This window comes from Ascaphus truei, chromosome 5 (genome assembly GCF_040206685.1).
Source record: "Ascaphus truei isolate aAscTru1 chromosome 5, aAscTru1.hap1, whole genome shotgun sequence".
Classification (NCBI taxonomy): Eukaryota; Metazoa; Chordata; class Amphibia; order Anura; family Ascaphidae; genus Ascaphus; species Ascaphus truei.
Genome location: NC_134487.1, coordinates 36,490,001 through 36,517,577, shown reverse-complemented (window position 1 = coordinate 36,517,577; position 27,577 = coordinate 36,490,001). Strand labels below are relative to the sequence as shown.

The window sequence follows — 27,577 nt, the reverse complement described above, 5'->3', positions numbered from 1 at the left end:
ACCATCCTACTATCCAGAGGATCCTCGCTGACTGGAGGTGCTGCAGCCAATGAACAAAGGTACCCTGTAAATCCTGTCCTGATGATTCCCCATACCACCGCGGAAGTGCTCAGCCCTCCTGTTACCTCACAGGTATGCACCATTCTACACCAAAACACTACTAGCTGACAAATCTCACCATCTATCCCCAATACATCTACAAATAAACCGCAAACCCCTCAATACATCTAAAAAAATACCCAAACTCCCCCCCCCCCCCCCAATACAAAATAAACCCCTAATACATATTAAATTCAGGCTTACCTTGGGGATCTCAGGTCGGGCCGGTGGCTGCAGGTGAGTAGGCGGTGGCTGGCGGGAGCCCGGCAGCTGGCGGGACTACGGGGGCCCAGCGGCAGGGGCTCGGTGGCAGGTCACAGCAGTTGCTGCCTGCCCCGCTGCAGGCACCCGTCAGTCCCACAATGGCGGCTTGTGCGTGCGCCGGGTCTCCCTCTCACGCCGACGTGCCGGAAGCTTAGCCCAGCTGACTTCCGGTGCTGCAGAGACCCGGCACCGGGTGCAGCGTTTTTTTTTACCCACGGGGCCAGGGACGCCAACACAGGCAGACCCCCCCTGTTGGCGGCCCTGTATGGGATTGTGTGTGTGAGTGTTTGTGTGATTGTGTGTGTGAGATTGTATTTGTGTGCAGGACCGCCAACAGGAGGGACTGCCGGGGTTGGCGTCCTGGGCCCCGTGGGTCAGGGGGCTCGGGCGCGTCCGGGCAGTCACAGCCCCTCGCAGCACCACCTCCCCACCCCCCTGCAGCCACCGGCATACTGCCCCCCCACCTGCACACCCCCCCCCCCTTGCAAAATTTGTTTTTCCATGGTAGGTGCGATATGGGTTGGGGGGGCCTGCTCCTTTCATTTGTCCTGGGCCCCGTGATTTCTGTTGACGGCCCTGATTGTGTGTGTGTTTGTCAAGTGAAACACACTATATGAACAACTTTAAAATAGTAAATTATCCCGTAATTTAAAGTAAAAGTAAAGTAAATTCAGCATACAAACAGAAATTACAACTCCTCTCCATTTCAGCCTTCCCCCTTGCTCTTGTTCCTACCCCTCGGCCTTTCGTCACTCCCCTTGTAGCAAGAGACGTCTCCCAAACTCAAATTACAACTCGCTTGGGCTATGGAGATAGGAGACGTCATCCGTAGCCGGCACTATAAGCGCAGCCTTACCTGGATGAGAGTGCGCTTTGGCCTCTGTTACTGCTACTCCTATAGTAAATAGGGATCGAATTCACCCTACTGCAGCACCCATCACAGTGTCCTGTGATATTTATATCTGTTTTATTTGTATTCAGTATTTTGCGCTCTACTCTCTGTTCTTGTTTTCAAGTATGTCCGGGCAACAGTTATGATACCAATACATGGTTACATTAAATGATCAGGGTTATACATTATATTTACAGGCATTTAATGGGCGTGTGTAACAGTCACAGACCAGATTAAAATGTGAGACAACTGAAGTCTTGAAAGAATTTAGTGCCTTTACATATTACTATTACTACATATTACTATTGATATTTGTGTTACTACCTATTTCTGATTTTAAAGAAGCCATAAATAAAGTCTGTACAAACCCCCCCCCCCCAAAAACGGTTATTTAGTATTAAATTAACCCCTTTACTACAATGTCTGTTCGTTTGGGGCAGTGAAGGGTTTATCATTGCCCACACACGCAATTACGTTGCGTCTCAAGCCTCCATCTGGTGGTGGCTTCCATTTCAAGTTCGATTGGCTGTCAATGAACGAGACCGCGCCCAGCAAACCCCACCCCTCCTCCGCCTTAAAATGGCCGAACTATCAACCGCCGATTGGATTTCTGTCTGGCATAAAGGCGGGGCGTGCTGTGCTGCTGGCCTAGTGAACACGCCCGCCGGGCGAGCATCCAACCAATGACATTTCAGGAAGAGAGGTCTAGCAGCCAATTGGAAGACGCTTGAGGAGGCTGTGCAGCGGCTGCGAGTTCCGGTGCGTCTCAGTGTGTGGCTTGGTGCGAGGCGGGGAGGAGCGCGCAGCCCGTGGCAGGGATTACGGGGAGGGGTAACCGCCGCTCCTCGGAGTGTAATGAGACGGCAGGACACGCTCCGCATGGCGAGGGGTTAGAGGAAAGAGCGGACTTCCCAGACCAGGGCGGCTGGATCCGTCCCCCCCCATCCTCCTCAGGACAGGCGGATTTCGGTCCCGGCTGTCACCGGGCTGCTGCTGGTTTGAAGGGGTTGAGGGAGGGAAGGTATCAAGATGGATCAAGTGGAAATCCTGAGAACTTTTATTGAAAAGGTGCAAGCCATGAACACCAGGGACCGCAACGGGGAGGATCACTTCGCCTGCGACTTTATGGTGAGAGGGCGGTGTAATGGGGCAAACAACGTGTGATCAATGAGTAATGATATGGCAAATACTGAAAATGAAAAAAAAAAATATATATATATATATGTATATATATATATATATGTATATGTAATATTTAATATACAATTTTCGAAGTGCCAAGTAAATGTATTTGGGAAGCCCTTCCTGGTCCTCCCTGCACCCATGTCCAGCTATTTCCGAGCTGGTCCCCCCCTCTCCTCCTCCTGCCTCCCTCCTTCCTCCTCTCCCCCTCCTTCCTTCCTGAGCATGGATTACTGCCTGCAGCCTTCTGGGGAGGGTGGATTGCATCCAGGCTTCCTGCAAACATTTTTCTCCCCAACCTGTGCTTCTGTTAGTGTTTTTTTATTTTTCTAAATTGGGTTTTTTTTTTTGACAGGCAAATAGTTATTTTTGATTTAACCCTTGTTAGTGCGGGGAATGACTGCAGTGTATTGCTTTTCAGTGCTTGCTGACTCCTTTGGCATGACCAGAGTTAAATGACCCACCCAACGTTCCTGAAGTGTGTGTTGCCAGATAAGAATCCACCCCATGGCGAAATAGTATTGGGATTGTGCATGTGGGATGTTGGCTGTACATTGTGTTTGGTGCTATTCACCTAATGCATTTGACCCTTTCGCTAATGATGCCCACAGGGTCGCCTTGTGTATGCCCTTTTGATATTAAATATACTTCCCTTTTAATCCCACATATACTGTGATATTCAGGGCATGCGACATCTCTCATGTCACACTGCTCCACCCTTGTTAGATTTCTCATCATCATCATCACTGTAGTGTTACTAGGTGCTGTCTCCCATGTTGACAGATATCTCCTGTGAATACTGGACTGCCACACAAGCAAAGTCTGTTATCTTACTGATTTATTCATCTTAAAGCTGCCGTTCAAGCTCCTGTGGTTTTTTTTTTAATTTTTTTACTTCAATAGTTTAATTTGGGCAATTTCTCCTTGCCTAAGAGAACTGCATAGCTGCCGGTCAATTCGTTCTCCGTCTATTGATCGGCAAAGTTTGGCGACATCTTTAAATATGGGGAATGTAAATGGTTGCTATAGCAACAAGCATACTTTTAAAAATAGAATACAAGAAAATTGGTCTTTCAAAGTTGTTTTTTTTTTTTTTAAATAGGAAATGCTAAAGGTATTTTTTCTTACTACAGAACTGATTTATTAAAAAAAAAACCACATGCAGGATATTGCTCGAACTGCAGCTTTAACTATATAAAAATGTAGTTGGATTTTGTGGCATTCCCCAGCACCGGAACATAAATCTGGTGAAATCTTTACATGGGCAAGGTAATTTAAACCAGCCAAGAATAGGTGACACCACTACATTAAACAATGTAAATATTTTTACCCTATTGATCAGCTAGTCATGGGCAACAAACTAAGAGATCACCAAAGGAATTAATATATTCCTACCACTAAAGTAGCCCGCCCCCTCCCCCCCCTCTCCCGCCCCTCTCCCGCCCTTGCATACCAAAGAGGTATTTGGTATGTAAGACATTGCTGGGTAATTAAGATATGAAACCAATATTATGTATACATTTCTGAAAGTCTGATGCAAAGCATCATCTGTCCCCTACTTGCATGTCAGACTATTTTTTTTATTTTATTTTTTTTAAATTATTGTACCTACTTGTTCTCTGAGATTGGATTGGGGTAGGATTGGTCTGGAAGGGCAATAAATAAATCTATCTTAATGGGAATGTTTTAAAACGCTGCACGTAAACGGATGTTGACCAATCCTCTTGGGGAAAGGCTTCTCTGGTCTGGGAGTAGAATAGGAAATGGGATCATGAGTTAAACTCAATTGGTATTAGGGGTAATAGTCCTCTGTAATGCATTCTCACCGCACCTGATCGAGAAGACTTTTGTCCACATTTGATGTCTAGGTTGCATCTGTCAAATTTGGCTAAAACTGGTTTTCTGTGTGATGCAGTTAATTGAAACAAAATACATCCTTCATGGGCACTGCTCTGTGTTTCTTTGGGATATGATAGTTTTGTGATCTCAGAATATGGGAAATAACACGAATAACTTTTATGCTTCTGCATGAACTGTCACAGACTGCAGCATTTTGACAAACCACTTGAACGATTGTTATCCAATCACTAAATTGTCCATGTGGTAGGAAACCGAGGTGATGGGGTTAATCCCATTTGCTTGGAGGAGGAAAAGGGTCTGAATGAAGAATGTGATGGTCCTGGGAATATCCTCTGACTCATGGCCTCTTGCAGCTTTCAATATACTCCCAGACAGAATACTGTACTTACTATGCGTCTCCATGTTGGGCTTGTATAAAAGGAAATGCAGTCTACAGTGTGGGACTGTCAGATAAATGTGCTGCTAGTATGATGTATTTATTAGAGATTTGTACACAAGGGGATTAATGGATTATTATTTTTTTAGGTGTAGTGCAGTCTCATACTTCAGTGGTTTAATGTTTTCATTGTAAAAGTACTTTTTAGTTTCCTTTTTCACTTTGTATAGACAATGTTATGTGAAATCAAGTTTTCTTCTTTTGGAGAGTCTCTTAAGTAACATAAATGGTTCCCATTGTGGTCTAAAAATACAGACTCGGGACATGAAGTAAAATTTCCCCTGAAAGAGTTTGCATGTTGTTTTTGTGTTTGTTATGTGGGATTTTCTCTCATTAAACCTTAATTGTTGAAGCTTTGGCAGCTTTCTCTGTACAGCAAGATGAGCTCCCAAAAAACAGTATACACTTTTGTGATCTAGATTACTTTCTGGTCTAAATCTGCAAACATATAAAAATGTTTAGAATTGTGAAATGTATCATTAATTATGTACGGTATGTTGAGTTTTTTTTTTTTTTAATTATAATATATCTATCATAGGCTTTACAAGTTCTGCCTAAATTGCTAATTGGGACTGCCTTAAATACATGTTTGGTGCAAGAGCAGTAAAGGGATAAAACCGCCTGCGTGTAAGTTTTTGTACAAAATGTTCAGAAGATGCTTGATGTGAGGACCCTATTGCAAGCAAACAGCGGATGGTGGGTATTGCTATTTTTAACTGGCCAACTTAGTCAAGAGTAAACCTGTAAATAATTCTGATTCCATCTAACCATTATCTAGGTATAGACGCTTTCTACTAGTTTCCTTAAAAAACGATCAGGGGAAGTTGGATATTTTGGTATAATCTCTACAAATAAAATAGTTGTTTTGTCTTTAGCTGTAAAGACTTTACTATGCAAAAAACGTAATTGGGCTGTAATGCAACTGTCTAGAGATCAGTTTACATTGTGTGCCATAAAGGTCGTACTAGTTGCCCATCTACAATGTGAGGTGTATAAATCCAATGGGTGCTGACGAAGGATACTAACCGACATAGGGCCTCATGCAGAGAGCAGCGAATTAAAAAATTGGAGCGTTTCAGAAAAAGTAGCTTTAATGGAGAGTTTTATTCTCCATATGCAGAAATGGGCGAAATCCGCTATTTTTAGCATTACTGCATGTGGAGAATTGTAAAGGAGGAGATTCGCGCAGCTGAAAGGGAGAGAAAAAAAAAATTGCGCATTTTTTTCCCCCCTATAGCCGGCTTCTTGCCAACTTTAGTTGGCGGAGAAAATTGACGAAAATCGCGCCAAAAACAGCCGCTAGATGGCGAGCGCGCCTTTCTGAATTTGGATATTTTTCAGACTGGCGAGATGTAGTTTCTCGCCAGCCGCGCGGCGAGATTTTCAATTGGAAAAAAAAATGGCGCTTTTTTCCAAACTCGCCATTTTCGGCTGTTTTTAGCGCGATTTTCGCCGGAAAATGGCGAGATTGTTCATAGCGCTGCTCTCTGCATGAAGCCCTTAGTATACAACTAAATGCAAACCAATGTCTTGGTGGCACCTACACCTTTTATTTTCTACTTCCTGGGTAGCGGGAGAATTGAAAGGGGGTTTTGGAGCATTGAAGATACTTTCTAGTTTTTTAAGGTTTTCTTCCTTGTGTGTTGGTTCTGCAACAATTTGTGAATAATAGAATAAGCTTATGAATAATTTTTTGCTTTTCTGCACAGTTTTTTACTAATTGGGACTACACCTTTTTAAGATACAATTGTGCAGGTTCACTAGCCTTCAATATGGATTACTGCACCTCTGTCTCGCATTACCTGCACCCATCATTAAAATCGATGTCAGGTAAAGCAAGATCATGTTGCAATAACCTGCATCAGTGGCTAGTGAATCCCTGCAAATAATCTTGGAAGGCTTTCTTATGAGAAACGCAATAAATCTAAGTAATTCTGCATAACTACTGTCGTGTCAACTCTCTGGAGTGTTCCATGATTGTAATGAAAGCAAGATGGATTATTGATTAAACCAATAGTGCCCCGTTTTGCTAGCATTGCTCAAATTGACTTTTTCTCTAGTACAATTGCCGTTTAATGAATAACCACACAAGAAATATCACTGATATGATATGAATTTAAAAAAGTGAATTCAATAACCTTTTCTGTATGGCTTTTTTTTTTTTGTTTCTTTTTTTTTTTTAACGATTTAATGCTCACAAAAGGATTTCTAAACCTGTTTTTTTTTTTTTTTTTTTTATTCTGCTTTCGGTCTTAACTTGATATGGCTCCAGTGAAGACGTTTCTCTTCAGCGTTGCATTTGCAGGAGTTGGGGGAGGTCGGGTACTTTGGGTGATGTAACGCAAATTAAAATAAAACAAGCATACGTTTACAAAAAGAAAACAACAAAAACAAACTACTATAGCAACCAACATTAGTTCTTGCGTGACTTGCATGCTGTATATTAACTATTGGTGAGATCATTTGGTTGGCTGCACTTAGGGGGTTTCATTGTAGCAGTGGTTCCTAAACTACTTAAGCAGGGGCTGCCCTGCAGACTTCACTCAAGCACCCCCATACTCGCCCAACCCATTCACCCTCGGACATTATAACCCACCTTTTACTCGTCACACACGTCACATTTTATATTACATTTTTCCCCCCCTTGATTATAAACATTACATTTCTTCCTCCACACACACAGCCCTTACTCCTTCCCTCTTTGCTCCCATGTTCCCACACACTTCAAACATGTCAGCTGCTCAGTGGGTGCTTCATGGAGATGAAGAGGTTTCTCTCCTCTGTGCCAGGCTGAGGGGAAAGGTGGATTCCAGCCTCTGTCTCCAGGCAGTGCTGGAGGTGCTTGCTGAGCATCCAGCAGAGTTGTTTCCCCCTGTGGCTGTGGCACCCATGGCATGTGTTCCCTGACACCATGGTTGAGACACTATAGTGTTATCAGAATAACATTCTGAGACACCTTTTTTGATTCTAAAGAGCATACGTTAATACTGCTTATGACCGCATAATTTTGGCGGCATGGCTCTAGCAAAGCATTCGCATGCTTCTGCAGGTACTGTATTGTCAATAGGCGGCAGAGAAGCCCAATGCTACAACCAATAAGACAAAAATACACAGTAAAATACTTATATATTCTCTTGAAAAAGGGTAATTTAGTTGAACCCTTTGGCCAAAGCATTGTAAGCCTGCGAGCCATGACAAGGCAGACCCAGTTCGCAAGTCCTAACACTACTACTGTAGTGTCCACCTAAGGTAGTATGCAAACCGAATGGTGACTGTGCATTGGTGTGAGCATGGCTCTCAAAATACCACAGATTCACCAGCCAGTCACCTGTCCTTCACGTTATGCATAATACAATATGAATTTGTAGTGAACACGCATAAAAGAAATGCAATTGTTCATGATATACAACTTGTGACGTATGGAAACCACTGATGACCACACAGCCACTATACGACGATAGATAACCACCCCCCTCATAAACACACCCCCTTCACCAATTCATCAATGATTTGTGATGGATTAAGCTCCAACCAGAAGGGACCCCCATTCCCAACCTCCCCCTTCTTTCCAAGCTGTGGTTGTAAGCATGTCTTTCCACATCTTTATTGAGCCCTATGTAACATATTATTCATGGTGTCATTCTTCAGTTTGATTTCCTTTTTATGTGCTCTGATAACTAGTGTTTTGTCAGTGACAGATGATTGTGAACCTTATTTTGCTGAGTACCTATTTGTATGAATGTAAGAAGCATGAACACCACTTAAGATCCATTAGGGCTTAAGCAGCTAGTCCACTGTTTTATTGCTGCAGTCATGATGGCTGTTATAGAGTGAAACATTCAGATGTCTTGTTTGTATTTCAGCTGTCACCAGAACTTGCTTTGCTGTATGAATGGATTGCAAGGGAAGGTGGCAACTCCTCCTTTTGGCTTCAGTAACATTATTTGTTGTCAGAATTGCTGCAGTGTTCATATTTAGTGATATTTGTTACCGTACATTGTGCCATTATCCGCGTGCAATTCTACATAGCCGTATATTATGCCACGAAAATGAAGATTTTACCGTTGTGAAACTCCTGCCAATGATGGAAAGAAATGTAATCCAATTTATGCGTGTGCTAAAAACTACCCTCCCATTATGATAGTGTATTAGCTTTTCCTGAAACGTATGTCCTTTACAACCAAATACACTACTGTACTTTGTATGCATTTTAGATACTAATCTAGACTTTTCCTCTTGATTGTAGTATGTCTTGCACAATACTTGTTAGCTGTTGATCTTTGAACTTTCCGTACCTGCTTCAGTGTACACTACTATGCCTGATTATATTTGAGGTTTTATTTTTTTGTATTCAAGATCACCAACCTGAGCTTCATTAGTAAAATCTCACCTCAGGTCACTTTATCTACCTGTGTTTTTATACTCCTTTTTTTAGTAAGAGAATTACCTTTTTTTTAAAATATAAAATGTATATGTATATATCTCCTTTTGAGCATTGCAATGCTAATTAGAGCCAGAAATATGATTTCAGGATTCAAGCCCAAAGAAGCTGCAGAGTTATTATGGCTTGGTGGCAGTTCCACATTGTTACTTTTGAGGTCTTATTTTTTTCTTCCATTTTGGAAAGTAAATAGGGCAGCGGTGACTAATTTGTACATACGTTGTTTAAGTAATAATCCCTGAAGAACAGGGCATTACTGGCCAATAATGCCCTGGCTGGAGGAGTTGAAGGCCCGAGGTGAAGCCGGGGGGCTTTAACCAAGCCAGAGCATTATTGGCTAGTAATGCCCTGTTCTTCAGGGATTATTACTATTATAGACTAAATGTAGGCCTATTTATATTTTTAACTTTTTTTTTTTTATTTTTATAAAAAAGATACTTTTGTAGTCATTGTGAATTTTATCAGCATTATTGTCTACATTATTTTGCTTTTACAGCATGTTTATTAAAAGGAAATTGTACTCACTCACACACTGCAGCCCCCTCTACACCCACAAAACACACTGTAGACACACCAACAAAACATACTGCTGCCCCTCTACATCCACAAAACACACCAGCAGCCCCCTGTAAACACACACACCATGCAGTGAAAAAATAAATAAAACGGCGCTCCTTGTGAGGAAATGGCAAGTGCAAATAATGTGATATACAGTGATGATAAATTATTCAATTGGTGACAGTAGTGATAATAAAGTGAATACACAATAATAAATATGCAGCTCAAAAAGCCCTTTCTTGGGAACGGTCCTTGATGTTCCCTCTTGGTGAAGCGTTGGTGAACGATAGGGGAGCACAATACGTGGCATATATGTGGAGAAGAAAATGAATAATATAGTGTAATAACGTATAAACGGTGTTAAATTTCTGTGCTGGAGGAGTCTTTAGATTTTGAGCTCACATTCTTTCAAACAAATAAAGGCATCTCCAAAACAGTGGAAAAGATGTTTTCAATAAGCAGGTCTTCCTTCAATATGGGGGTATCCCTCAAGGTAGGCAGGGTTCGTGTGTCGTAAGATGTGGAGAGAAATCAGATACAGTGCACACCAGTGTAATTCAAAACTCTTTATCTTATAAAACTAGTGGCAATACACTTACATTTTAAACATAAAATACAGGCACATAGTAAAAGCGAAGTGTAGCTTTTGGGCTCTTGCCCCCTCCTCCGCTCGGATCTCTCTCCCGTTGCTCCACTTCCGGTCCGCGGCGCACGTCTGAAACCAATAGGAGCGGGTCCCCAATACAGTTGGTGAGGCAAGGTATGGTGTAGATGAGGTCTTCAAGCTCCCCGTCAACTCTACGCGTTTCGCGTCATCCTCTTCGTCAGGAGTCATATCCAGCAGCCCCCTCTCTACACCCACTGCTGCCCCCCTGTAAACCCACAAAACAGAAGACACACACCAACAAAACACTCTGCAACCCTCCTCAACACACAAGACACACAAACCTTTCCCCTCACTCTCCTGTGCGGGACTCTCTGCAGGGAGGGGGAGGAGTCGGTGCCTTGCTGCTGCCTCCTGTCCAATAACATCCCCTGTCTGAGAGCTAATTTCACTCTGTGAATGAGAACTGAAAGCTGATTGGCTGAAAAACTTGGCAGGGTGCCAAAAATTCCAGGCCATTACTGATTGGTTAAAATTCCGGGCATTATCCAATCAAGCAGGGTTTTCAATAATGCCTGGAATTTACCAGGTTTAGCCTATAATAAGGTTTAAACTTCCAATCATGAACTATGCTTTTAGTGAATAGTTCTTTTCATTGCATATACAACCGGGTCACATGCAACAGGGTTTTTGAGAATATTTCTCTCTGGGAGGGGGGGGGGGGGTGGCGGCAGCAAGAAGTTGGGAAAGGGAACAAACAGTCCTGTTTCACTTAATGTAAATACAAATGATCTGATAACATGTTTGCAGTATATTTTTTGGGGGGTAGGAGGGGTGATTAACAGACAATGCCTTTTAGACTACAGTTTCTTGCTAATTTCAGTGCTATTAGTAGATTTATTTGTTCCCCAGAAAACATCTGATAACCGAATATCAAGAGTTTCTTTAGGGTTCAATAGCAGTGTTGGTGCAGATTCTTATTATTGGCTTCCAAGCATGGAGGAATCTGCAGGTTTGATTGTGGAAGAGGTGAGAGACCAATATATATGTATATGATGCACATTCCTTATAGGAGGACATCTGAGAGAGACTGCGTGAGATTCCTCCCCCTCCCTCCCCCCCACACACACTATAATCGCAGCCTTTTGCCCAGATTCACTAAAGGGTGCAAAGCTATAGCATAGTTTTACCTCCTATTCAAATAAAGGGCAGTTAAGGCTTGCTAAAGTCTAGTAGTCACTCAAGTGCGTATTGACCTTGGTTCTGACCGGAAGCGACATGATGCATAAATCATTGCCATCCATGTAACAAAGGGCCGCCCTGTTCATTGTGGAGAGAAGTGGCTAAAGGGGGTTAACAATGTATGAGCTTGCGTTCTTTATCCACTATATGAAAAAGAGGCGAAACAGGGAGCTGCTTGTAAACACATTCTTTGTCTCCTAAAGCTGTATCATTTTCTTTTTCTAGGTGTGATAACATGCTTTTTCTTATCTCTGGGCAGATCTTCAGTGTTCAGGCACATCCCTGAAGTTCCTTCTGTAAACTTGAGTGAAGGTGTGTGCGCAATGTGGCATTTCATTACCATGTACTCACTACTGCTGCAATCATTAGATTTTTTTTTCTTCTATTTTTTGCCTCGGGGAAAGCAATGCATTTCCCAATTAAAAAAAACTTCTCTTGCATTGGCATGTTTAAAAAATGTCAGCAGGAGTATAGTTTGTATATAGAACATATTGTGTTTTTTTAATTATAATTTTGAGGTTTTGTTTTATTATTTACTTTTTTAAAGTTTTTTTTTTTTTTTACAAACATGATGTTGACATAACATCCAGATGGAAATAAAAATAACAATAAGATGTTACAAAAAGCAAATACAAACATAAATGTATAATTATGGCATCATACAATTTATACCTTTCCATATAGTATGTTATTTTAATTGACTAGTTTCAGTTTAAATTGCTCTGCCTCCCACCCAATCCCTGGGAAGGATCCTTATAGATCAGCGGAATATTCTGCATTTCTTATCTCCCAGACCCCTTCCTTTACATCTTGCTGAACTCTTTAAGCTTCCTGTTATCTATGTCCTTTTGAGATGATGTCTCAGGAGGTTCCAAGTTGATTTTCAAATGCTTGTTTGATCGCATCTAAGGTCAGGTCCCCGCTGGCTACTGCAGCGCTCGCTGTGGCAGACTCTTCAGGGACAAGAGCCGCCCTACAATGGGGCCGGGGCCGCTGCGCCGACAGTTTCTCTTGCTCTCAAGAAAATTGAGAGCAGGACTCGTGACGGAGTGCAAGGCCACGACCCCCAGCGGTTCAGCCAATGAGGACGAACCTGCTGTGTGATGTCACGGCCACGCCCCGTCACGCACCCCCACTATCTTTCCCCCTGCAGCTCAATGCAGACCGGGGAACACATGCAGCGCAGACAGCGGGACTGTAGCCTTAATCCTGTTGTGGCATTATGAAACTGTTCTCTCTCTCTTTTTTTTTTTTTTTTTTGTTTAAATTTTTATTTATTTATTTTAATAAAGAATTTCTCAGTTTTCAGCTCTTGATTTTCTCTGCCTCCATTTTGTCTAATTATTAATTGGGTCATCCTTAAGTGTCTACAGGGGGGGGGGGGGGTTCAGGTTTAATATACTTCAGCATCACAGATTTTCTTCCTGAGAGCAAAATGATTCCTGCTACGCTTGGGATATTTTACCCCTCATTAACCTCTTCCCATCTTTACATACTCCCAGATATCAGACACAGGCTTTTACTGTGTACCTCAGTTATGTCTTGTATGTATTGCAGAACTCTGTCTCAGAGATGGAGACACTGTCTTTGGGACTGTTTAAAATCGGCCCTCCTGGGATCTTTTCTGGCACTTGTTTTTTAAATTTCTCTATCCCTTTGTATGTAATATCAAAAGCATAATGGGCCCTGTATAATCTTCTATTGCATCTCCCTCCATTCCTCAGATATCCTAGTGTGATTCATATCCTACAGTATTGGGTCAATTCCCTCTATTTCCGGGAAGTCCCTAATCCTTCTAGAGCATTTTTTTAATTCCTTGTCCTAGTTATCTCTGATCCAGTTATCTCCGATCCAGTTATAACTCTGATGTCGAGCTTTCAAAGAAATGGTCAAATTCCCCTATATGTCCTAATTATCTAGGCTTTTGTAGTAGTACATTAGCTGCATGTATGAAAAATGGTGGGCTAGGGCTGGACTCCCCCTCTCTCCCCTTTCCTTCAGCTCCTTGAAGGTTAGAAATCTTCCACCCTCCCTTTTTACCATCTAACTGAGGTTTTTTTTATGCCTTTGGTTTTCCTTGTCTGGAAAGAAGTCTGTATTACACCCGGCAGGAGTTTTAAGTTCCCTTGTATGGGTATAAATGTTGGGCACTTGTAAGATACCCCAAACTGTTTCCTTAATATTTTCCATGTGTATTTTATCAATGGATTATCCTTGGCTGCTATAGGTACTTACACCCAGGTCTGATGTATCTCCCCCTGCAGACTCCAAAGGGACACTGTGTGCTCCTAGTTCAATGCAAGAGTATTGGTTGTACCCCATAATCCAGTCTCCTATATGTAATTCTATACAGACCAAATGTATTTCCTTAAATCCAGTAGATTTAGGCCTTCCATTACCATTTTTTTTATTTTTCAACAATTCTGCCATTTTTCCAAGTAAAATTACTGATTGCATTCAATTTGATATCAGAATGTTTTAAGAAGATTGATATACCCCTTGCACATGCTGCCAGTCTGGCAATGCTAATCATTTTGCCCAGCTGGCATCTTCAAGGTTTGGAGGTAGGTTCTGCCAGTTTTTGAACTCGCGTCACCTTGATCTAAAATTGTTTCTGTACAGCTGCTTAGGTTCTAGGTCAATATGTACGCCAAATTATTTTAATGGCTTTCTAGTTATCTTTTGGGCTATCTGATCGCTTTGCTCACTATGACTTTTAATAAAGGCTGTATTACCTGTTTCCATGTATTCCTCTGGCCTTATATCTCATTAAACATTTCTTTTACTGGTGTTTCAATCTGTGTATTTTATAAAACTCACCCGGTCTGGACCTGGGGCCTTCCCATTCTTTATGGTTTTAATAATAATCTGTATTTCCTCATCAGTGATTGGTGCTAGTTCGCTTTGGGAGCTTACTTTTCTCCAGAAAGTTATTTTGTGCTATTTTATTTCTTACTTTACAATATAGTTTTTGGTAGAAATCTTAACGTCTTATTTCCTTTAGTCTGTTGTAATTTCTCCTGAGGATTTCCTGATTCTTCAGATAAGACTGAGTTTCATTGGTTTTCTGGCCTAATTTACCAGCTTCATATACACATTTTGTAGAAGTTTAGTTCCCCAAACTGAATTTGCTTTTGTTCCTTTCTATGAAGCCATACTTGGCAAATGTCCCTGGATCATATACTTCCCTGTTTTCTATAGTAGGACTTTGTTTAAACTCACAAAACCTTCTGTTTAATGCTTTACTAGCTTTGGCAAATTCCAGATAATTTTCTTTTCCTATTTTATATGCTATAATTTTGCCCCTCAACATTGCTTTGCCAGTTTCCCAATATAATCTTCCCTAATGACAATGGCCAGCATTGGTTTCTTTGAAGTATAGCGGTTATTTGGTAGTAAGGATGGGAATCTCCAGATATTTGTATAATAGAATTGTAATTCCTCTGTGTGCTTTTTGTCCAGGACTTGTATACCCATGTTGGTGCGTGATCGGGTATATTTATATCCTCAATTTTAGTGTTTGCAAATAGACAGATTGTGGGGGAAAAAATCAGACATACATTATTCTAGATAATGTGGTGTGGGGGTGCAGTAAGAACATGTACTTACTTTCCATAGGATTAAACATTCTCCGGCAATTCCCAAATGCCAGTGTCCATGAACATCTTCACACCTTTTTTGAGCGGATTTTATTTCACCTAATCTTTGGTGTGATTTAAGAATGGGTCGATCAAATTGAAATCCCCACCCCTCCCTCACTATTAAATTATTCTCATTCAGCACGCTGTCAGTCAAATTTACAGAGAGGCTTGGTAACATTTCTTAGGCTCATACATTTTATAAATAACTCCTCATTGTGTACTTTAATCAGACATTTAGCTATGCATCCTTCTGCATCTCCAATGTGGATATTATTTTGTATGGCAAGGATTTATTTATTAAGATATTATGCCTTCTTCCCCCTCCCCCCCCCCCCCTAGCTGGGGAGAAAATACTCGCCTTACCAATCTCTTTAGAGTTTTTTTTTTTTTTTTTACTCTCCAGCATTGATAAAATGTTTTACTAGGAAGTAATACATTGTTGCCTCTCGTTTTCAAGTATTTAGATGTGTTTCTTGGATTAATGCAATGTCAGTTTTGAGACGTTTGAGAATTGTTACACTTGATAGGGGAATTAACTCTCTTAACGTTCCATGATTTTACTCTAAGGTTTTACACCTTTAGTGGCTAATCCTAAAGGGTTCCTTGTTCTACCTTGTGCCTGCCCTTGATTTCGCTCAGGAACTGAGCCAAATCAATCCGCTCTTCCCCATATATCAGAACCGTCGGGTATGAATCAATGTACCATATAATGCCCCCCCCCCCAAAAAAAAGCACGCACACATGTTTGTTATCCTTCCTTTTTATCCATAAGTAACATTTAAACTTTATCATACTTCCCCAACGAACCCACCCCATCACCCTTCTTGAAAAAACTTTGAGAATCTTTGCAAATTTCTATATCAAATCTTTTAGCTGTCTGTAATTTAATTTCTCACCCTTCTGCCATGCATAAAAGAAATGCCCCATGTAAGCATTCCATTTTAAACTCAGCAAAGTAAATCCCTGTGAGACTATACAGTATATATTGTACAGTGCAATATAAGAAGGTGCAACTTCTCTAACTATCCAAAATTTGGAGTAAACGATCCACAATTTGTAGGATTAACCCTATGAAGAAAGATTTACAAAAAAATAAAAAATGGAGGAAAGCACTTAAACCTCCCGATAACAACCCTCAACTTAAAGCAGTTACTCTTTAAACCGCCAAAAGAGCTAATCTGCCTTCCTCAAATTTAGATTTACTATTCAAAATCAGGAGGACTCAACATATTACCTCACAGCTTGGTTCACACATCTCATCACCAGGAAAAATGGGACTTTTATAAATAACGGTTTGCATAAACAATAAATGTATTTTTTATTTAGGTTCATATACTGAACGTCTTATACAAGTTGTTAAAAAGGTTTTTTTTCTTTTTTTTAAATGTGTATTTTTAATTTATATTTTGCTGCCCTTGCAGGGTCCTTTTTTTCAGTTTTTTGTTTTCCATTGAGGAATATATCAAATAGTGTTATCCCCGCCCCAGAGTATTTTCTAGGGGTCTGGAAAACCCAATTCTCTCTGGCTGCAAGATCACTGTCAATATTGACTCAATTTTGGAAAAATGTTATAGATCTCTTATCTATTGACTTTAATACATTAGCGCTTCTATTCCTTGTTCTATAAAAAAAAAGTGCGCTCGTTCTTGCATCGGTCCACATATAAGCACATCTATAAACTGGAAACCTACTGCCTTTGAGTATCAGAGAAACTCCCATATAACGTTCGATACTTGTACCAAGTTTTGTCCTTTTAGGCCCTCAACACGGGGATCTCTCTATATATTGTCCTTTTCCCTATTTGGGTAATGTCTCTGAGTTCGCTCTTGGTCTCGCCCCCTTCGCCGCTCTTATATCTTTTGAGATGTGTCATAATGCAGAAAAAGCTGGAAAATACATCAATTCAAAACTTGGCTCCCTTCGCCATGAAAATCCGTAGTCGTTGGGTATCCTAGCAGTAATCTCTTTTGTTGAAATGGAGAACTGCACTGCTTTCAAAATGCGCTCCTTCTATTGGAGACTGCTACCGAGTAGTCCTGGAAGATTAGAATCGTGCGACCCTCATAGGTGATGCCTCCCGGTTCTTTGTACATTTTCAGGAATCTGGATTTTTCGCTGAAATCCAGCAGTTTTGCGATTACCGTTCTTGGTCTATCGCCGTGGCTCTGTTTCGCCAGCCCCAATCTATGAATCCTCTCCACTTTAATGTTGATCAGTTCAGAGGGCAACCCCAGGTCTCAGGCAGCCGTTTCACTCGGAAATCCATAAAGCTGATAGGGTTTCACTGTTTCTGGAATTCCAATGATCCTTATTATTTCTGCAGGACTTCTTTTCCAGATCATCAACCTGATCTTCCAGGATTTTCTTCTGCGTTTCTCACATCTTCTAGGGCTCCTGTCCTTGTGGTTTGCAGGGAGAGCTTACCTTTAAAATCTTCCAGGGACTTTTGCAGTTCATCAAACTTTTTTGATTGCAGGCATAAGCTCCCTTGCCAGTGCTGTGTTCATTAGAGGCTTCTGTGTCAGAAGACATCTGCTGCTACTCAGCCTCCCCCTGTTCCTTTGCGATGAATTCAGCTGCAATCTTGAGTCTTTTTTTTTGATCTGGTGTTTCTCCACTCTGCTGCTTTTTGATGCCGTGGAGGATCTCCTTGTAATTTGCCTGTCTATGCGCTGCTCCGCTTCGGACTCTTCTTCAGGGTAGTATTGATTTTTATTTGTCGCTGTTCTGCTGCGTGAGTGCTGGTGCTGCTCTGGAGCTCATTGCCTTGCGTGCGCTCCCTCTGGCGCCATACCGGAAGTAGTTTTTGTTAATTTCTTGTGGGCTGCATTTCAGACGTATTTGACTGCTTTGAGTAAATGGTGATTTAATTTGTGCATGCAGCCCAAATAAAACCAACCACTTTCCAGAACCGACTCTCACCGAAGGTGCCTCCAGTGCAGAGATCATGTTTTGGAGTCTGAGTATTTTTAGGATGAAATGGTTGGTGTAGCCTTTGTGTAAATTTTCAAATTACGTCTTAAATTGATCATGGGGAAACTAGAAACTTTGGCGGTGCTGCACTTCCTCTAAACAGACTTACTTTTGGGCCCTATTCAATGTTTTGCATAGAAGTAAACACTCTGTTTTGATTCCATCCGAGTTAATGCAGGGGTAGCCAACGCCAGTCCTTAATGGCCGCCAACAGGTCATGTTTTCAGGATGTCCCCGCTTCAGCACAGGTGACCAAGTCTACTACTGATTGAGCCAGCTGTGCAGAAACTGAGATCCTGAAAACCTGACCTATTAGTGGTCCGGGTGTTGAGTATTGGAGTTGGCTAACCCTGAGTTAGTGGGTCACAATATTGAACAGAAGCCTGTGTGGTGCCACTGTCCACATGATGTCTCCTCTTCTTTTCTATTGCTATGTCTCAGTTTAGGTACGGATGCAGTGGCCGTTAAGCGAACATTTATCTGGGTAAATGTTGCGTTTTGCCGCATGGTGTTGCGAGATGTTCTGTTGCAGACTAATGGCCCATCGGATTTACACCGCGGGGGTCTGTAAGAGGGCTGGATCAGTCACTCTAACTGCGCTCCTCTCACAGGCAATCACGGAGGTTTTATTTAAGTAGTAATCCCCTCAGAACAGGGCATTACTGGCCAATAATGCCCTGTTCTGAGGGGATTATTACTATTATAGGCTAAATGTCGGCTTATTTTAATTTGTTTTTTCATAAAGATACATCTTTGTAGTCATTGATTTTTTTTTTTTTTAATCAGCATGATTGCCTACATTCTTATGCTTTTATGGCAAGTTTATTAAAAGGGAATCTCCCTCTCCTTCCCCTCTCCTTCCCCTCTCCTTCCCCTCTCCTTCCCCTCTCCTTCCCCTCTTCTTCTCCCTTCTCCCCTCCCCCTCTTCTCCCTTCTCCCCTCCCCCTCTTCTCCCTTCTCCCCTCCCCCTCTTCTCCCTTCTCCCCTCCCCCTCTCCCCTCACAAAACACACTACACACACACATCCCAACAAAACAGACTGCTGCCCCTCTACATCCATAAAACACACCAGCAGCCCCCATGTAAACCCACACACTACAGACACACCACTGCACCCCTCCTCCACCCACAAAACACACACTGCAGCCCCCCTCTGCACCTACAAAACACACTGCAGAGACACTCATCAAGACTGTCACCTCTACATCCACAAAACACACCAGCAGCCCCCCTCTACACCCACTCCAGCCCCCTGTAAACACACACCCACCCACCAACAAAACCTGCACCCCTCCACCCACAAAACACACACTGAAGACACATACTGCAGCTCCCCCTCTAAACCAACAAAGCAGACACACACCAACAAGACTCTGCTGCCCCCTCTACACCCACAAAACACACCAACAGAAGACACACTAATAAAACACACTGCTGCCCTCCTTTACACACACAACCGACACACAAACCTTTCCCCTCTGTGAATTAGAACTGGAAAGCTGATTGGATGAAAAACTTGGCAAGCTGACAAAAATTCCGGCCCATTACTGATTGGTTAAAATTCCGGGCATTATCCAATCAGAGCAGGGAAAAACCTGGAATTTACCAGCTTTAACCTATAATTAATGTTAAACATTACTGTAATGTAGCAGGGGGTTTCCGGAGCTGAACCGCATTGATTTCAGGTCTGGGGACCCCCTACTTCTCGAGATATAGGCCCTGTTATGGGGTGCTGGCTGGCTTCAGTCCCTTTACATGACGTCACACACAAAAAAAAGCACGTGATTCTCACAGCCAATCAAATAGACCATGTGACCAAGTAATCGATGTGTTGCTGAGCGCGCTTCAAAGTAAATTTTGTTTGTCGCTCCAAGTTTGGGAGAGTGTACGTGCACAAAGGCAATCCTTTTGGGGGGGAGGCTACCTCCCTCTTTGCAACCTCCCTTCCCTCTTCCCTCCCCCTCCCCCCCTTTTATTTTTATTTATTATTTTCCCCCTTCCCCCTCCATTTTTTCCTTCTCCAATTTGCCATTCTCCATGCTTTTTGGCTTGCTGTCCCCAGTGTCATCCATACTCCTACCTACAGTATTTATGTATTTTTATTTTTCCCGTTTTCAATGTGTTCACTTTTTAAAATTATTTTTGTACATTCATAGTATGATTCATATAGTGGCAGCCTACCATTTCACTTGTAGAGGATCGCAGCTAAGCAGGTTGCCTATGGAGGAGAGCAGGACCACAGCGCTATTGTAGGGCAGACACCGGAAGGAGGGGTGTTTGACATCACAGCGCTGTGGCTTGTTCCTCCCCCGTACCGCCGAAGTGGCCCTACCTGTACTATCCTGTTTGGCCACCCGCGCACATCTTCGGCTGCCAACCTGCAGCCAGCTTCTTGGCTGCCCGCGAACATCTTTTTCGCCCTCACGTGCACAGCGTCTGCGCCTCCTCTAAATAATCATGTGCACCCCAGTTTGCACACCATTGCATTCAATCACACATACTCAATCACAACACAGACATAACACACACTCATATCATAGCACACACCACACACACTTGTATGACAACACACATACAACACTCAATCACAACCAACACACACAACACACTTTCACATGGGGGGGCAGTCACAAGCATGCACCTGCTCTGGTCCCCGTAGCTGCTGCACACAGACAGAAGTTGTCTGTGTGTAGGGAAGGCCCTGCCCTCGCAGCAAGTCACAGAGAAGCAAGCAGCACGGAGCGTGAGCTTCTAGGCCGCCCGTCCACAGCTCTGCCCACCTCCAGGTTTCACGCACGCCGCCTGCAACCCCTGTAGATCTTGGGCGCCCCCCAGTTTGTGCACCGCTGGCCTATTGCTTTTAATTTTACAGTTTGGGGGTTTAGGTGTTTGTTGTATAGGTTTTTTTATTGTGTATTTTGGACATTCAGGATTTTGTATTAGGGTGACCATTGACTGCTATAGTAGCTTATGCCCTTATTATATGGGTATGATGTACTGCTATAACAATGGGTACAGGGTGGGTATAGTGGGTCTGGGGTGGGTGGTTAGGCCTCCTGAGTGGGTAGTGGGGCAGGGTAGGTTAACCCCTTAATTACTATAGCGTTTATTAACCGCTATGGTGATTAAGGTGCTAGGGGCCATTAGATTTTATTTGTTTTCTGGCAACGGAGGACATGGCCCTACAGAATGCTGACGAGAACGCCTTTCACATTGGCAGGGGTAAGTAGAAAGTTTTTTATTTACTTTATGCTGCCTGGCTAATGTGTTTAATAATGGGCAAATAATCTATTATCCATATCTGGTGGGGGGGGGGGGGGGGAGGTTTAGTTATTGAAATGTATGCCATATTAATTTTTTTTAAAATACAGGAATGGGACCGCAGGTCAGCGGAGACCACCTGAGGAACCTGCAGGGAGGAACTGGGGACCCATGGGGACCTCCCGATGGCACCCAGACACCCATGGGAATCACCCGAGGGCCCCCAGAGACCCGGGGACCCCCAGACACCTGCAGGGACCACCTGGAGACCCACAAAGCCTAGCGGGTGACCACCTGAGGGCCCCTAAACACCCGTGGGGCCTGCGGACTACCCGGGGACCCCTGCCGGCCTGTGGTATTAATCCTGTCTATAAATATTAATATTGGTTTTGTGTGGGCACGGGGTGGGTTGTGTATTTGGCGCATACTACATATTTTAATTTAAATTTATAACTTGTGTAGATGTATTCACCTGGTGCCGGCTGTGACAATTATTTAAAGTGGTAGGTTTCCTTGTTTAGGAATCAGCATTTTGTATGAAATAGTTTAATTTAATATCATAACTGCACCAATGATGCCTAACAGTGTTAATTGATTTCATGATTTTGTAACCACAGCACTGAAATTGGTGCAATTTTGGCACATATGGTCATAACATCCGGGCAGCTGGAATACTGGAAATATATTGACATTTGAATTGGTTTGAGTTGTGGTCTTTTGCATTTTTCTAAGGCCAGGGCCATGGTCAAAAAGACCGTGCTGAGCAGATGCACTTACCCCCTGCATCTGTAATCAGCGCGGCTTTTGGAGCCGCTTCCGCATGCGTGTGGAAATGCAGGAGACAGGCAAGTTTAAATTTTTACCGCTGAGTGAAGCGGAGGGCCCATCACGTGACTGCCAAAAGCCAATGGCAGTCCGTGATGTCCGTGCCGTGACGTGGCGCACTAGCCCCGCCTCCCGCCTGGCTCCCACATGGCATTTACAAGTGCGCACGCTGATGCTCATGCTGAGACACTAAAAGGCTCCTGCTTGAGCAGGAGAGCATGAGCGTCAGCGCTCTTCTCACCATGTCCGAGGCCTGAGGCCTAAAGCCTCGTCCATGGTAAGCGCTTGTTCGCTGAAGTGTGCTGACGCTCGCTCATGCTTGGCACTGAGCCCCTACAGTCACAATTAGAGCGGCTTTAGTAGGGGCTCACCTACGCTTCCGCAAGCACGCGGAAGCATAGGTCTTACCAGATTTTTAAATTCACGCGCTTGCCGGAGCGCAGGGCCGGTCACGTGAGTGGTTCGCCCCAATGAGGGCGAAATAGCTCCGTGACATCACTGGCCCGCCCCCTGACGGCGCGCAGGGCAAGCAACTGCAAGGCCAGGGATAGCACCCGCTTTCCCTGCGCCTCAGCGCGCCTCTGCACGCAAGCAAAGAGCCTGGCCGAGACCTAACAAGGATGGCAAGCTGCTACTTGGAACCCATGCTGATGCCTTGCGTCTCTCCTACCCATTTTTTTTATCTCCAAAGTATCTTTGATACAATCTCTTACCTTTTCGCTAACAGCGCTTCCATTTTAAACTTGGGAGATGTAGAACTTTTCTAGCTACTTCTGTGTAATGCCACTGTCCAACAAGCGTTTGCACCCCTCTTATCCCCTATCAGTTTACAAAGTACAGTGTGGGTCAATGGTAGAGAATACGCTGGATTTGACTAACACTTCCCCATTCAGACCCCAAAGCGACCAAAGAGTTTAGTATTTTTTTTATTTTATTTGTTTTTCAAAGTTATGGAGGTACAGAATACAAAGAGGGCACCATAATGACATTTGTTTAAGGACGCCTATTAGATTCTTTGCATTTAGTAGTTTTGTCTGCCAAGTGACCATGTACTTTTAAGCCATTTCCTTAATCTTGCGACACAACATCATGCAGTTGGCACACTAATATGCTGGCCTCTGTCATTGTTTTGGTAAACCCAAGATAACAAATCTGCATGAGTTAGTACTAAAACTTGTGATGCAAACAACACATCCTTATCTGTTTGTAACTTTTGTAACTTCTATCGTATCTGTTGAACAATTTTTCTCCCCCTACTACGTTAAGTCATCTGATAAGTTTCGAAATACTGTTTTAAAAATCTAAAGCAAAACTTGTCTGTTACTTCCGTTGGAAAAATAGCAAGTGGTTGAGCGTAAGGCAGATGAGTCTATAACCCCATTGTGTGTGCTCTCTACATTTATTTAATTTTCTGTTTTTATTTTTGCTTGAATGTTTACCAACTCCATTACGAAGCATGGTAACTAACATTTCCTGTTTTTATAACTTAAGAAAATCAGCTTATTGGTAACAATATAATTGACTGCTCTAAATGTATTGTTGGTTTTTGAGGAAGGAACTGGACATGTGCTTAAATACTCTACTCATGTCCTGTAGCTTTAACTCTTTGGTTGCCAGAGGATCCGAGACACCATAGTGCCATGGCCCCTCTGGCAAACTATGATCACAATGGTCAAGTGATCGCAGCGTCCCTAAACCCGTTAACGGAAGTGTCGTTCTCTTCCATTTCCTTGTATTACAGAACGTGAATAAGGAGACGGCATAGTCACTTTGTCATGGGGCCCCTGGAGTGCCAGACCCCTTGACGTAGTGGCCATGTCTGTTCTAGATTAAGTGGGATTTTTTTTATTATTATTATTAGTTCAGGAACCCAAAGTTAAATTATGAGGAACCCCCAACCCTCCATGCCATTTTCAAATGACCAGAACATTGCAGGGAACCCTTTAGGGGTGCCCGGGGATCTCGAGGGTTCCTAGGAACCCTGGTTAAAAAACACTGCAAATTGTCTGTCCTCAAGTCATCCCTGCTGTTTTAATTCAATTTAGCTTTCACACCTGGTGTTTCTAAGATGGGGTTTGTCCTGCCCATCTGCTTTAATGTCCCTCATATGTGCTAATAAGTTGTTTGGGCCAGCCAGGTGACTTTTTAAAAGTATATAAGCAAACCCACAACAGCCATAGCTGTTTGCAGCATACATGCTTAAAGCTGCAGTTCAGTCAATATCCTGCATGTGTTTTTTTTTTTAATAAATCAGTTCTGTAGTAAGAAAAAATACTTTTAGCATTTTCTGTTTTAAAAACAACAACTTTGAAAGACCAATTTTCTCGTATTCTATTTTAACAGCCATTTGCTAAGGCATTGCCCCTTCATGTCCTGTCACAAGCCCTGGCACACCGCTTTGTCAGCCCTGCCCTCCCTCTAACACATATCAGTGCAGGAGTGCTCATGAATATTCATGAGCTTCCACTGAGAGAAAGAAGCAGAAGAAAAACAGATCCCTTCACTAATGATGTCACCAAATTTCGCCGATCAATACATGGAGAACGAATTGACCTGCAGCTATACAGTACTTTAGGTAATTAGAGATTGCCCACATGAAACTATTGAAGTAAAAAAATAAATTTAAAAAAAAAAGACTGAACTGCAGCTTTAAAGTAGAATGTTAGATGAAGTTTAAAAAGTAAGTTGGAAAAGTGGACACCACATATTGGTTCTGATTCTTGCATTTGATCTACGCTGGAAAGGAGGATATCATCCCAGACTGCACATCTCAACACTTGACTATTGCTGTGATGCCACCTTTACTTTTTATATTTGCTGTAACCTCACTTATTTTCAAAGTATGCACTTCCTTCCACCAGCCTCATGTCTAACTCTATTAATATATCTCCATCTCTCCTTTCTTCCCCACTTCTCAGTTCACATTCCTGGTCCCTGCCTTATTTCTTCATGCTATCGTCCTCGCCTCCCACATGCAACTTCTACTCCTTCTGGTGTTAACCCCTCCAACCTCATACCCATCCCCTGCCACCCTCCCTCCTCTCTCCCTTTCTCCTGTGCGCTTTACAATGCTTGCTCCCTCTAACAAGTTCCTCTCCGTGCATGACTTCTTTCTCTCTCACTCCCTGCTTCTCTTTTCTTTAACTGAGACCTGGCTCACTCAGTCTGACTCTGCTCTGGAAGCTGCCCTCTCCTACTGTGGCCTTTCCTTCTCCCACACTCCGCGCCCTGATGGCAGAGGTGGGGCTCCTGCTCTCCTCTCTCGGCTGTTACAAACCCTTCCTATCCCCCCCCCCCCCATCTCTTGCTTTTCCCTCCTTTGAGATTCACACAGTTCAGATCTTCTCGCCTCTCCCAGTCCACATGGCGGTTATCTATCGCCCACCTACCTCTACTCATCCCCCTCTGCCTTTCTATCTCACTTTGAATCCTGGCTCTCTTTCTTTCTCTCGGACTCCCCTGTTCTTCTCCTTTTGGACTTCAACTGCCACATTGACCCCTCTCTTCCTTGGGCCTCCCGCTTTCTCTCTCTAACCTCTTCTTTTGGCCTTCAACAGTGGACTGAAGCTAGCACCCACAAAGATGGCCACTACCTAGACCTGGTTTTCACTAAACTTTACTCACCGATTTCTCCATTTCTCCTTTTCCTCTCTCTGACCATCACCTCATCTAATTTTCTCTCTCGCTTCTTCCCCTCTCCATCTCCATCTAGCCCTCGTTTTTGCAGAAACCTGCGCTCTATTAACCTACCAGCTTTTGATTCCACTTTACGCTCCTCCCTCTCCTCTCTCAGTTCTACTTCAGACCCTGACAATCTGGTCAGGAACTACAACTCTGCCTTATCCTCCTCTCTTGATCTACATGCCCCGCTTTCTCTCTGCCGTCCTCGCCCTTCTAACCCCAGACCCTGGCTAAACTCCAACACAGGCATGCTGCGTTCCTCCACTTGCTCCTCTGAACGCCTCTGGAGATAATCTCATACGCTCGCAGACTTCCTTCACTACAAATTTATGCTGTCCTATTTAAACTCTACCCTCAGGCTAAACAAACCTACTTTTCATTACTAATAAACACGCACAAGTCTAACCCACGTCGCCTCTTTTCTGTCTCTGGCTCTCTACTCAGACCACCCTCGGCTGCCTCCTCTTCTTCCTCCATCTCACCTCAGGACTTTGCTGACTTTTTTTTAAGGAAAAGGTGGAATCCATACGTCAGAACATCCCATCTGTTGCCTCCTCCCATCCCACACCGCTTCCTAACTCTTCTCCTGCCTTTCTTGACTATTTTTCTGCTATCTTGGAGGATGTGTAACTGCTGATCTCCTCTTCTCATTCTACCACCTGCCCTCTTGATCCCATTCCTTCCCATCTCCTAAAACCTCTTGCTCCTTCTATAATCCCTATGCTCTCAGATCTTTAACTCTTCCCTCTACTCTGGTACTTTTCCATCCTCCAAGCATGCAACCGTGATACCATTGCTCAAAAACAGCAAGCTTGACCCTACCTGTCCTTCCAACTATCGACCTGTCTCCCTCCTGCCTTTTGCCTCCAAACTCCTTGAACGTCTTGTATTCTCTCGATTGCTACACTTTCTCAACACCTATTCTCTTCTAGACCCTCTACAATCTGGCTTCCGCACTGCTCACTCTACTGAAACAGCCCTCACTAAAATAACCGACGACCTCCATGCTGCCAAAGACAGAGGTCATTACGCTCTGCTCATATTACTCGACCCCTCTGCAGCATTTGACACCATGGACCACCCTCTTCTCCTCTACATTCCCCATACTCTTGTTATTCGGAACAAAGCTCTATCCTGGATCTCCTCTTACCTCTCCCATCGTACTTTCAGTGTCTCTTTTGCTAACACCTCCTCCTCTATCGAGCGCGCTCTCGCGCTGTTCTGGGACCCCTTCTCTTTTCTCTTTACACACTCTCTCTAGGTGACCTAATCACATCTTTTGGGTTTAAATATCACCTCTATGCTGACGACACACAAATTTACCTTTCAACCCCTGACCTTATACCTGCTATACAGACCAAAGTTTCTGAATGTCTCTCTGAAATATCATCCTGGATGGCCATCTGCCGACAAACTTAACATGGCAAAAACAGGGCTCCTTATACTTCCTCCCAAACCTGGCCCTACTACCTCCTTCCACATTATTGTTGGAAATACAATCATTCACCCAGTAGCCCAAGCACGCTGCCTAGGGGTCACACTCGATTCCTCTCACATTCAAAACGTTTCTAAAACTTGTTGCTTTTTCCTCCGCAATGTCACGATACGCCCTTTCCTC

The 27,577-nt window shown here is 43.2% G+C and overlaps 1 protein-coding gene across 3 annotated transcripts in view; it reads left to right on the top strand.

The window, feature by feature from the left end:
* Positions 1-1,835: 1,835 nt before the first annotated feature.
* PTPN12 (protein tyrosine phosphatase non-receptor type 12) overlaps positions 1,836-27,577 on the top strand; it is an 83,992-nt gene continuing 58,250 nt past the window's right edge. The window contains exons 1-2 of one of the 3 annotated variants that reach the window (XM_075599619.1): positions 2,301-2,383; positions 5,272-5,429. In XM_075599619.1, coding sequence (XP_075455734.1) covers positions 5,427-5,429 — 3 coding nt within the window. In that variant the 5' untranslated portion in view covers positions 2,301-2,383; positions 5,272-5,426. Of the gene's footprint in view, positions 2,384-5,271; positions 5,430-27,577 lie in introns of all 3 variants that reach the window. The other 2 variants (XM_075599618.1, XM_075599617.1) reach the window with 2 other exon arrangements.